Source organism: Siphateles boraxobius, unplaced genomic scaffold (genome assembly GCF_051911475.1).
Source record: "Siphateles boraxobius isolate OS27281-9 unplaced genomic scaffold, OSU_SipBor_1 104, whole genome shotgun sequence".
Classification (NCBI taxonomy): Eukaryota; Metazoa; Chordata; class Actinopteri; order Cypriniformes; family Leuciscidae; genus Siphateles; species Siphateles boraxobius.
Window position 1 is genome coordinate 3,649,099 of NW_027508705.1, and position 13,378 is coordinate 3,662,476.

At 37.7% G+C, this 13,378-nt stretch overlaps 1 protein-coding gene across 2 annotated transcripts in view; it reads left to right on the forward strand.

The window, feature by feature from the left end:
- The window catches only part of xpo5 (exportin 5), a 48,052-nt gene extending 35,571 nt beyond the window's left edge, over nt 1-12,481 (forward strand). Inside the window, exons 23-34 of one of the 2 annotated variants that reach the window (XM_077247061.1) lie at nt 809-905; nt 1,025-1,161; nt 2,131-2,228; nt 3,210-3,256; nt 4,666-4,766; nt 4,856-4,915; nt 6,011-6,111; nt 6,199-6,306; nt 6,771-6,908; nt 8,147-8,311; nt 10,039-10,147; nt 11,598-12,481. In XM_077247061.1, the coding sequence (XP_077103176.1) occupies nt 809-905; nt 1,025-1,161; nt 2,131-2,228; nt 3,210-3,256; nt 4,666-4,766; nt 4,856-4,915; nt 6,011-6,111; nt 6,199-6,306; nt 6,771-6,908; nt 8,147-8,311; nt 10,039-10,147; nt 11,598-11,602 (1,166 nt within the window). In that variant the 3' untranslated portion in view covers nt 11,603-12,481. Of the gene's footprint in view, nt 1-808; nt 906-1,024; nt 1,162-2,130; nt 2,229-3,209; nt 3,257-4,665; nt 4,767-4,855; nt 4,916-6,010; nt 6,112-6,198; nt 6,307-6,770; nt 6,909-8,146; nt 8,312-10,038; nt 10,652-11,597 lie in introns of those variants that run through there. The other variant, XM_077247060.1, reaches the window with a different exon arrangement.
- The last annotated feature ends 897 nt before the right edge of the window (nt 12,482-13,378 follow it).

Consider the following 13,378-nt stretch of genomic DNA (forward strand, 5'->3'; position numbering starts at 1 on the left):
ATGTCACTCTTGCCTGTCTTCATAACTTGAGAGCCCTGCAAAATAATGCGACGTACATGATACACTTTATTGGTGTCATCTGGCATTTAGGCTCAGGTAAGCCTAACACGGTAGGCTACTTTATTATTATGAAGTGCAGAGGCCGTGAGTCCAGATACGCTCTGCGTGAGTGGTGTTTACGACAGTAACGTTAAATACAAGTACTCTATAGCGACTCTAGGGATCGCTGTTTGACAAAAACAGAAATCCTGCATAGTGCCGCTTTAAAGGTACACGCACAAAACGACGTGTTTTTACTGACCCTCAAAAAGGGACAACTTTAACATGCTGTAAAAAATTATCTGTGTGGGTATTTTTAATTAAAATTTCACATACACACTCTGGGGACAACAGAGACGTATTTTACATATTGTAAAAAGGGGCATTATACCATCTCTTTAAATGTCCAAATAAAGCGTTAGAGTCAAATTGGGACTATAACCACTGAATTCACATGGATTATGTATATTATGAACTTTTGAAGCGTCAAAGTGGTGGTTTAGCTAGTATAGCTCTCAACGGAGGGACAGAAATCTCTCTGATTTTATCAAAAAGTTCTTCATTTGTTTTCTGAAGATGATAGTAAGTCGTACAGGTTTGGAACGACATGAGGGTGAGTAAACGATTATTATGGAATATTATTATTCAGATTTTATTTTCATCTACTAGTGTCAGTGCAGTTGAATCGATGGTATTACTGAATATTAATTGTCACTTAAACATCAAACCCTGGTTATGTTAAAGAAATGACTCTTCTTGTTTCCTACAGGAATTCCTCAACAAGTTTTAGATTCCTACGACTCTCCAGTGTACAGAAACATTGATGAGCGCATGCAAGGCTTCTTCTCTTCACTCTACGAAAACTGGTTGGAACAAAGTTCAATGATTCAGTTTTGTTTTTTGTTTAATATAAAAAAACTCTTCTCCAGTGGTTTAATCTCACTTTCCCGGTCCTGTTTACCCTTTTCTGTTTTTCTTTTTAAAGTTACCAACTGCTTGGGAATGTTGGTCCCTGCTTGCAACAAGACTTTTATGCAATTGAAGGCTTGGCAGAGCAGATTGTTGGTTCCGCCTTCATCCATCTAGACAGTGTTCCAGACCACAGGCTCCGTCCCCTAGTCCATATCCTTTGTATCATATATATGTATTTTTTGCTATTAGTTAAATATACTTCTGCTAAAAAGTAGAGCTACAGGGTTAATTAGTAAAAATTGTGATCTAGATTCAAACACCCACGGAATCTAATTCCAAACTGAAAGCGATTCGGCTCTATGTCTATCAAACCTTGTATAATCACAGCGAACATACAGATCTGCGTTGGCACTGCCGCTGAACCAGAGAGAAAACAGTTGGCAAAACGATAGTGTTTTCAACCAGCAAGCGGGTACTCGAACTCAGGCCGTCTGAAGCTCAACATCGCTACATGTCTGCGTGCTGGCGCTGACATTCAAACAGATTTTTTTTTAAGTTATTCATTTAAATAAATTAAACTTAAAAAAAAAAATAGACCACAGCAATTAACATTTTGTCAGAACCTCTAGTAAATTACATGTTATTTTGGTTAATTGTCTGTTCAGAATTGTGGGATAATCATGATTTCTATTTCAAACAAAACAAATTGTGATTCTCAATTTATGCAGAATCATGCAGCTAGTCAGTAACCTCTACCGGTAACACTTAATAATAATGGTACCTAAATAATCATCGTAATACCTGAATTAATATATCACCATGAGCTTATGATCAAGAATGAATAAAGAACTAACCTTAACTAGTGACTAGAATTACAACCAGCGTAACTACATATTAGTACATGTTTAATAGCACTTACTAACATCTAGGTATAAACTAAATCAAAGGCACTCTATAAGAAAGAATGAGAAGTATTTGACTCAATTAAACATGCATAGTTGCATATTATTGACATGATTTAAACTATTACCATTTGCAGCTTCATCATAAACATCATTGGATGGCACAGGATTAGTTTGCCATTATTTACACGGATCCTTTTTATCAAATGTAGATGATGCTAACTGTATTCAGGGTAGGCTACAGTTTGTTTTTGTTGTTTTCTTTAATGTCTTTCACGTCTCTTCATGAAGCAGCTGGTCATGTCCTGTCCTCATGAGTACTATGACAGCCTACTCTGTCCTTTGCTGGGTCCATTATTTGCCTATCTACAGCAGGTAAACTTCACATCACACCCAATAATTGCCTCATTTAAATTGTCCCTTAATAGAAAAGTTCATTTCCATTAATTTGGAGCTGCTGTGAAACTAACCATTGCTAGAAAAAAAATCAGCTTTCCATGACTGGCTTAAACCAGACAAAACAGAAAAACACACTAAGGCTATGTTTACACGGAAACGACCTGAAGAGAAAACGCAAAAGTGGCGTTGCGTTATCCCTTTTAATTCTGCGTTTAGACTAGCGTTATGGGGGGGAAATCCGCGTGCATATGGTGACGCAAAAGTGTGTGAAATTCAATGTACTCCAGGCGGCTAGGTGGCAATGTGAAGCACTGCCACACAACAACACCAAGTCCGCGCGCCTGCGTTCAACCTTCCTTCTACTTCTCTCTAGTAGCGCGAAATCAAAACATGGTGAAGCGAACAGCAAAAAGACTCTTGTACGTTTATCAGAGCTGCTATGGCAACTTGAAGGTCTGACGTATGGAAATAATCCGACATGTTGGTTGTTATTTTCCTGTACTGGCGCATGTCTGTGACGCGTACGCGACGAGAGCCACCATGAGCAGATTTGCGTTTTTACCCTTTAGACGGGAACGCGACGGTGGAGCGTTTTTAAGATTTCCACTCTGGAGGGTGGTTTCACTTTTTTGCGTTTTTAAACCCCAAAAACGCCGTCGCTGTGTAAACGAAAGGCACATCTGATCAAATATTTTTACGCTTTCACCCGCGGGCTTTCTCTGTAAACAGGGCCTAAATATCATTCAAATCTCAATATCAACAAAATCCCATGAAATATTAAGATATCATTTTTTTCAATGTTGCACACCCCTAGTATGAAGTTTGAAGGTTGCACAGACACTTCACTGTTATTTTACAATATTAATTAAATTTGGGTATAGTGAAGCAACCAATATTGCTTGTAGCACAGGATTTGCCTAATGCTATCTCCTATTTTTTTTATGTTATTGAAAACAGAGACTGAGTTTTCGGTGGCAGATCATCAACCAAAGGACCAGTCTGAGGTGAGATATTTTAGTGTTGCATAATACAACATTTTTGTGTACAGTTCTGGCCATCGGTTCTTTTACAGCTCTTTTAACACCACTTTCTTCTCACACTTTTTGTGTGATACCCCTGCCTCGGGTGTGTGTGGTTGAGATTGAAAGAGAGAAGCTGAACATTTAGGGTCATAAATCATTTTGACATAAGCCGAATCGTATAACTACTGCTGCAGTTGCATAAGACTGACATGAGTTTTCTATTCTCCGGAAGACCTGACTAAAGCCCCATTCACACCATCAGTGACTTTGTAGCTGCATCTTTCATGTCTCCGTACTTCAAGTCACTTGTGGCTGTTACTTGTGCCTTGTAAACACTTCAGTCTTCACTGCATAAATTATAAATTGAATAACTTTTGTAGTTTTAAAAAGTATTAGTAAAGAGCAGTGAGTGATTTTTCTTTTTCATTTGTTCTTTGATTATTTGACAGACAGCAGCTGGTTTATTAGGCTGATGTCACTTTAAGACCTGCCGCACATGACGCGGATCTGACGCACATCCAATTTTCTCACAACTCTTTGTTCATTAAAGACTTCATTTAACTAATTTAAGACTGCTTGCGTGGATACTGGACAAAATGGGCATTTTGGCATAATTTTGTGTGTTGTCCATTCAAGCACTGTCTGAAGGGGCACAAGTCGTGTGTGTGTGTGTCGCACAGACAGGAGATTGACACTGCGTTCTCTTTTGTGTCTTAGCGTGCTTGAATGGTTTAAAAGCATCTGCATGAATAAGAGTGTGGTCATATTGTAACACTAGACAAAAGATGACGGGAAAAACCGATGCTGCGTTAATTGCTAAATATTTTTTAAGCGCTTTATACTGATATTTCTATTGGGTAGAAGGAACATTATGCACGTTTCAAAACAACAACAATCAACAACAGAGGCACAGAACCAAGTTTTTTGAAACCCTTATTTCTTTTGGTAAACGGTTTCACACGGATCTTTGTCACAATACAGAAGATCAGTCACTACTTGTGTTTCATTGTGAATAGAATACTATGTTTGCGTTGTCAAGCCAACATAATAATAATGTTTAAATGCAACATCAGTATGTTAGCTTTCCTAAGTCAACATAATATGTTTAAATACAGCATTAGTATGTTTTTTTTAAATCTCAAGCCAGCTTTGGTTACAGAAGTACAATCCAAAATCTACTGCATTTAGACCTTCAAAGATAAAACTGGTCATGCATCATGCACCTGTTCAATATGGAAGCTTTCTTAAGCCAACATAATACATTTAAATAAAACTATTATTATATTGGCGTGAGAATGGCAACATACTGATGTTGTAAGTTTAAGTAGAATATCTGTGTTGACTTTGGCAAGTCGATATTATTATTAATATTGTTGTTATTCATGTTTTAGTGCTCAGGAGGAGGAGGCCTATGAGGAGAACCATGTGACTCAGGAAATGGTGGAGGAGCAGCTGTTGCGGTTGGTCACGCGTGAGGTCATTGACCTTCTAAGTGAGTTTCCCTTATGCTTGTGAAGCCTTTCAAATTTTCTTCACTTTTTATACAAAATAATAACAGAAACTTTGTAAATGTGTTTTCAGGTGTGACTTGCATTACAAGAAAATGTCCAGAGTTATCTGCAAACAAAGAGGACGTAGATGGTAAGTTAATGATCACATTCTCCCTGTATCTTGGGTGGAAATTCACCAATGAAATTAAGTCTGACCACTCAATGGTTAAAATAAAATGTATTTGTCTAAAATCACGATCCACGGTAGTCTCTCTTACAACCAAACCACATCTGAGAGAGCTACAAAATGACCTCTAAGCAAAACAAAGTAGCCTATTTATTCAGTAATTTGGTACTATTATGTGCTGCAGAGTGAACAACACTGCATCACGTTGAAGGTGGCTTCTGCTGCTTAAAGGAGACATCTGATTGTGAGCATTTCATTTTCAACTCGGATTACTGCACACTCACTCACGCTTGTATGTGTGTTTTGGATGGAACTAATAACGTCTGAAACACATAAGTTACTTTACTTTCTGAACAAGTATGGACCAGAGTGTGAGTTGCTTTCACGTGCATCGTGCCACAGTTCCAGTGCAACCGAACTTAGATCGCCTCCTTCGGCTCCCTAGTCCACATGACAGTGGTCACAATACCTTTTTTTTCCATATGAACCATGCACTGTTTCAGACTTAACTAGTAGTTTAAAGCCTACTGAGTACTGTGATGTGTTAGAAAATTCAGAGGTGAAGACCAGAAGACTTGGATGCATCTTCAACAGGATTCTTCATTGAGAATGTGTTGTTTCGTAGCTGCAGTAATCAAAGCCAGCTAAGGCAGTGATGCATTGTAGTTTATATAGATTTTAGGGGGCAGTGCTTAGAAATGGAGACAAAGTACCTGGGTGACGACCATAAATAAAACATGCAAATAAAGGATCCAGGTATAGGAACCTGCCCCAGACTCTAGAGTATCCCCAGTCCTAATTCAATCAGCATAACTATTCAACTGGACAGGGGCTCAAAGAGCCATTAAAGACAAAAGGTGAGAGTTTCATTAATCTGGCTCGCAATAAAGAGAAGAGGAGCTTGCAGAAACATCTTGCTAAAACAGAATCATTCATCTGATGTCATCATCTTCACCTTAAATGCTAAATACAATATACTTCACCTTAGTTTTTCTTTCATGCGATGTTGTCAAGACATAGGATCAGCAGATCTTAAAAAGACTTTCATCTTCTGTTCAGGAGACGAGGAGATGGTGTCGATGGATTCCTCACAGGGGATTCAAATAAATACACCTACAGATGAGCTCTCAGAATTGGGCAAGAGCCTTCTCCGAAGTGAGGTAACTAAATGTTTATTTGTGGGCTTCATCTGTTGGCTTCTATAGCTGACCTCTGAGATCTAATTTTTTTTCTCCCTTCCTTTTCAGGATATTTATATGAACCTCCTGACTATATGTTTTAACTCCCTTTCCTGGAAGGACACCGTAAACTGTCAACGGACTGCTGGTTTGCTCTGCTGGACTTTGCTAAAACAGGTGCTGATTTTTCCTGTCTGTCTCTGTAAGGGATAGTTCACCCAAAAGTGAAAATTCTGTCATCATTTAAACACCTTCAAGTTGTTCCAAACCTGTATAAATTTCTTTCTTCTGAAGATATTTTGAAGAATATGGGTAACCCAACAGGCCCAGGTCCCTATTGACTTCCATAGTATGGAAGTCAGCAGTTCTCTGGGCTTGTTTGGTTACACATATTCTTTAAAATATCTTCTTTTGTGTTCAGCATTCATACAGTTTTGGAACAATTCGAGGGTGACTAAATGATGACGGAATTAAAATGTTTGTGTCAACTATCCCTTTAAACATTCATAATTCATCACAATATTTCTATCAGTCTGCAAATGAGATTAGAATTGAATTCTAAAGATGCCAGCTATTTTGAATTTGAATCCTATGCCTTGTGAAAATACTATGTGTGTGTATGTGAATGAATTCTTGTGCAGGTGCTTGGTGGTAACCTGCTTCCGGAGGCTGTGTCGTGGCTCTACGCCAGTGTACTGAAGGGTCTGCAGATGCATGGGCAACACGAAGGCTGCAATGCTGCACTAACTCAGCTGGCCTTGCTCATCTATGAGGCTCTAGTGCGTCATTTCAGCTCAGCTATCATAGCTTGCATGTTTCTCCGTATGGGAAGCACATTTGTACATATATTAATGCTGCGCCACTGTAAAAAGTATATACTTTTTGCCAATGTTACTCTAGTGCCCAAAGTAGCTCACCTGCTGGATATCAGTTGCATTCATCCACTGACTCGTACAGACTAGGGGTTGAATGACTTCAGATTTTTTTTAAGTTGGCATTCATGAGATTAAAGTTGACTAGTCGTTGATGACGTCATTAATGAACAAAAAAGGCTTGCGTTGAGACTCGAATGCGGGTTGCCTTGTGCACAACTATGGCATCTGACACAGTGCTGCCCACAAGGCATACAGCTTATTTTTATCAGTTCTTTTGTCTTTGTCTTGTTATATTTCTCTTAGATTTCTGCTCGTTCTAAATCATATATAGATAAAGTAGCACAGTAAAGATTACATTTATGTGAAAGTATTAGTGAGAATGATTGCGTGTGAATTAATTCTAGCAGGCAGCGTCTCTCTAATAGTAAAGGTGGGGGTTTTAGTTAGTAAGAAATATATGCTAAAACATTTCAGTTTCTAAGCTATTTTATTGATAAATCACAGAACAGAACACAGAACAGCGTTGACAATAAATTTCTGAGCTGCTGAATGTTTCCGTGCGTGTGATCTGTGTGTAATGTGTGGGCTACTGTCTGTATGTGTGTGCGTTACAATGCAGCAGCGCTTTAGTTTAGAACAGTGATTAACTTGCGTGGACAATAAGTGGGTTATAATGTGCATTCACCAATTTTGGTATAGCCAAACATATCTTTAGTAAAAAAATTAAACATTACTTGTAATGTAAACAAAAAGATACATTTGTTTGATGATGCTGTATGTTATTGAAGCGTCCGTTGTAGCACATAACAATCTCAATGCCCCATTCAAAAACAATAGTTTTTTTGTGAAGTAATATTCAAGCCTTAATTGTGTACACTTACACCCCCCTTTATTTCTCCATGTTAAAATGATGCTTCAACTCTCAGTGACACTCTCTATAACTATTATCAGTTTAATTTTCATAAGTCAGTGAAGATCATGCTGATCCACGTTGATGACAGTGCAGTGTCTAACACCACTGCATTATTGGTACTTTAAGTACACAAAGAACAGTGATGTTAGCACCTTTAAATGACCATAGTAGTTACCGAATGCATCAGTGAGAAAATGAAATTGATTTTCATTCTGATGTTTCTCTACAGAGGCCTCGATACGCTGAGCTGCGTCTCATCATGAATCAGATCCCTGATATCCAAGTTGATGCGCTGGAGCAGTTTGATCAGAAGGCCGTCCAACCCGCGGTATCAAAGGCAGGAGAGAAGAAAAAGAAAGAGCAGTTTAAACGGCTCATTGCAGGCACTGTTGGGGTATGGATACTTTTAATATTTAAAAAAAAATACATGCTTAATGTTAGAAAAAAAGTCATGGAATACACTTGTTTGTACAAAGAATTTGATTTCAAGATGAATTCAAGATATATATAATCTCTTGCCACTTTCATTATGGCTATTGCAGACATGCTCAATTATATTCAAACTTAAATTAAACTAAGCACATAATCAATACCTGAGATTATCATTGTCATTGGAAATACTCCCTGAATGTTCTTCTTCCCAGCCAAAACATCACAGAAATAGAATAACTAAATCCCGTCATGGGAGTGGGCGATCTTCCCAAAATTTTATATCATGATCTTATAACAGACAATCATGATCTGAATCTCGATCTTCCTAATTATGAGGTGTACTATGGAGAATACCCAGACTGGAACAAGCCAATGGACTTATCTATTTGCACAATTCAAAACACAGTATTGCATTAAACGATCAGTTGTCAAAATAGTCATTAAACCAGTGGTCGACCGATGAAGTTTTTTTGATGGGCGATATCTCAAAGAGCAGGGTGGCTGATTGCTGAAATAAACATTAGTTTAAAAAGAAATCTTTAAATTAAACAATTACTTTAGATCTTGATTCTGGAAAATATTACTGTATTTTTCACAAATAAATTAATTGTTTGAAAAATATGAATGTAAAGGAAGTAAACACTGTAACCAACAGGGCACTCATGGGGATTATATTTTTTCAAATAAAAACAAGGTAACACTAATTTTACATACAGCACAGTGAAAATGACAAGAATATGACATAGCGGGCAGGTTTTGGGACATCTGCCTTTACATGCACATGAACTTTAATGACATCCCATTCCTGAGCCGTAGGATTTAATATGGGGTTGGCCCATACCATGAATGCATATGTCCTGTGAAGCAAATGGTACAGACGTGTCATTGAGGTGCAAATGACTCTGTCTCTCCCGACAGAACCATCCTGTGCCTGGAGTGTCCCAACAGTCCTCAATCAGCATATTGATGAAATCCCTTGCACTAGATGGGCTTTAGCATACTGTGATGATGAAGGCCATTGTGCCACGTTTAATTCACATGTAAACATTTTAAAAGGCTTTTTGAAGTACTAGGGCAGTAAAGAATTCTGCCCATATTTGCTCAGCCCTACAAAACAAACTTTGTTGCATTATTTTCCTTTTATCACTGTACAGCTGCTTTGAAACAATCTGTATTGTAAAAAGTGTTATATAAATAAATGTGACTTGACATTAAATCAAAAGTCCTGAAAAATACCATTTACAAAAGATCTGATAGCCTATTACTCGTGATGCTGTACTCAAAATTCCACCAATCAGAGTTGCAGAGAGCAAATCATGCCAGAAGGGCTCTGCGGAAAACGCACACTCCCATGAAGCACCACCAATTACATAATGAAGTTGATCTCCCTAAACTCTCAAAATACTTAAATATTTTTAAAAATAAAGAATCACCTAATCATCCACTTGAACCCTGTATCGCTTAGCTCTAATCATTCATACAGTTCCATTCGCTAATAAAATAAATACAAAATATGAACACTTTTTTTTATATAACAAAATTGGTCAAATTTGCATAGAAATGTTCCTGGTCTGCTACAATAATGATGATAATATCTTTATTTAATCAAATGAAATTGCATATAATAAATCATTGTCAATCAAATGTCAACATTTTAATCAATTGGTCCATTTGTGTGTGTGCTGATAGAAACCCCTAGGACAGCAGTTCAAGAAGGAAGTACACATCCGAAACCTTCCATCTCTGTTTAAGAAGCCAAAACCTACGAAAGATATGCTGGAGAACACTGATGCTGCAGGTCTGATCGCTCTATTCTCTCCTGACCGTGACCATTGCTGAGGGAACACAGCTTTACAACACAATCACTCATTGAGCCTGTTGTGTGTAGTACATTATCCAGCCTGAAAGGCCTTTTTAAGGCAATGATGGTTTATTGAAATAAGGAAAGGCGAAGAGATAATTTGTTTCATTTAATTTGGGTGTACATTGTTTCTTTTGTACGGATCTATGTAATGGATCTGTATAATTGTTATTTAAAGAATTTAAATCTTGCTATCGGAACACCTCATAAAAATTTTTAAAAAAGTCTTTGATATTATACAGTACCATATCTGTTCAAGGGATCTTATGTGCAAAACCAGCATCCAGCACTACATTCCAAAAGGAGACAATGAGCTATTTTTAAAAAAACAAAACAAAATCAACACTAATTCGCATTTGACATGTCTGTGTACAGATTATGTAAAAAGTGTTGTGATTTATACTCTGCAGTTTTTAATAAATAATGTATACCTGGACAGTTTTCAGTGATTGTATAGACTCTTTCCTCAGTAGTTAAATATTTTATGCAGACGTCACATTTCACAACTGTGACAAGCTTTGTTTATGTAGGTGCATCTGAGCATTTAGTCTGCACAGCATAATAGATGGATAAAGACATTTTCCTCACATAGAATCCATGTAAAAAGTTAAACAATTAAACTGTTTTCCAAAGGCTATTTTAACTTGATATGGGCAATTTTTTCTAACCTTATCGTTTTGTCATATTCTTAAATTAAATGAATAAATGTGGTTTATTGATAATGGATTGTAAGGATTACCCATTGGCCCAATGACTGAATCCAATGGCATGGGTGAAGTTGTATTGCGGTTACGTCTTTTACTCGCGCTTCTGTAAAGTGCACTTTAAAGTCACACTAACCTACTATATTTATTTAGCATTGAAAGGTTGCCTACCTGTCTATAGTTCATATTTCAACATTTTTACATGGATTTCATACATTTTCGGTCTGACACCACTTCAAGTAGTACAGTTTATGCAACAATAGCACGCTAACTTATATAAGTGAGAATAGATTTATTACCTTAAAAATCTTTCTCATCTTAAAATTATGTTGTTCTTCTGAGGTAAATCCAAGGTAAACTCACAGGGTGTCTTCCAAACTCGATGAAAATTAGAGGAATGATGAAGTTTGATGCTTTGTTTTGAGGTAATGGGGGGCGTTTACAGGTTTGCGTTCCTTCACGTGGACGATCAGAATGTAAATCCCTTGTGGGTGTGGTCATATTAGAGATAATGAGCAGACGCTTGAGAAACTACCTCTCATTGGTTTCATACAGATTACTTAAACAGAATATTTGTTTTTGAAATGAATTAGAAAAAATAGACAAGTTTTCTAAAGACATATCTCTCATTTCTGTGGGGCAAGTTTTCGCTAAGTTACAATTCATTTTCTGTCTCGTTTCAGAATGAACTTCACACTGAGAGACGGTAGATGCGCATCATGTTTATTTTCTTTATTTTACGAAAAGCACAACATTTTGTTTTTATTATGTGTATACAAATAAAAGTAGATATTTAACAGTTTTGAATTATGTATAACACTTTTCTGTATGACAAAAATTGACGGAGTCTGTTCAACAAGACACAATTACAGATAGAAGAAGAGGAAGTGGCTGATGGGTCTTAAGGCCCAATCCCAATTCTACCCCTTTTCCCTTCGTCTACCCCTAAGCCTTCGCCTTCCCCTTGACCCTTGAAACAGAGTGGCAAGGCGTAGGGGTGAAAATATTCCCCTAAGAAATGGGACACCACTACTACACCGTTACACGTCATTATACGTCGTAACGCCTACGTCACAGGAGATGCACCGATGTTTATTACAAACTTCCAAGATGCCGTCGACAGCTGCAGTCATCTCAGTTGTGTGGGTTACAGCTATTTTTTTTGCATTTGTCTTGTGAAGTTCGCAGAAAACAACGGAGACGACGATATCTTTGACGCCTAAGTTTGCTGGTGGATCAGTTTATGGTAACGTAATATATGATGGCTGCAACAAAATGGACTTATTTGGACTGAAGGAAACGTTGCTCGATGTCAGACTGGTTGATCTGATCATGTTGCAAAAAGCACGAAATTGTAAGCACTGTTCGTTTATATCGTGTTCACATATAACCACAAGAAAACAATGTGTTCATAGCAGATGTACTGTAAAATATAAGCCAACTATAGCGATTTTTTTACAAACATTTCTTTGAAGAAACTGACCGTAAATATGAACACAAGATTGAATGTAACAAAGCAAATCATTATTTGTTGTTAAAATACTTATTAAAGGCAAAAATTCTTACATTTATGGGTCTTGTTTTTTGCTTGGGCAGCCATTTTCCGTCTGTAGCCGGTGTATGCAGTGACACTTCTCATACCCCTTTGTTTGAAGTGTGGTCCCGAAAAATCTTCGTTTGAAAGGCTATCTGGCCCTTCCCCTTAGCCCTCCGCCTCCAACCAAAATAGAATCGAGACAGCCCTACCCCTTCACGTGCACGCTCAAAACAGAGAGGAAGGGGTAAGGGGTAGTAGAATTGGGATTGGCCCTTAATCTCCGCTCCCGAAAAAGGAAGTTTTGACCCTTCTGAGGGGTCAGCATGGAGGCAAGGCTGATTCAGTTCAGGAAAAGGTGAAACTTTCATTTGAGATTTTTCCTAAGGATAGGATTGATCTAAAGCTAGACGGAGGAGAGGCAAAGAAGGAGCCCATACATCTCAACGCCTGGCCTTTGAGTACCATCACTGGTTGACGACCCAATGCAACTGCCCAACAAGTTCAACTGACCAACCGATCCACACAGAAGGACACTGAAGGGGAAAATCTGGAATTCCTTGTCTCTTCAGTACATCTATATCCTTTTGAGTGATTTATATATATGGTTGACAATCAAGTTATCAATGAATTATCAATATTTCCTCTGTATATTATATGAGCGATTACCAAAAATGTTCTTTCTTGTATTCTTTCAAAGTGTATGAAGTATATGAGAGGTGAACGAGGGTCTGGCCTTAAATGCCAGGAATGCAGTAACAGGAATGCAGTGCTTATTTAGCCCGGCTTCCAGAAATTAATTGTGGACTTCTTTAACATGTCAAGTCATCCGTCTTCTTTTCTAGGGTACCCTGACAACTATGGTCATTGAAGTCTATAATTTAAGGGACCATCTCTCAGTTAAAGCCTTACTTTCCAGTTAGTCTAAAG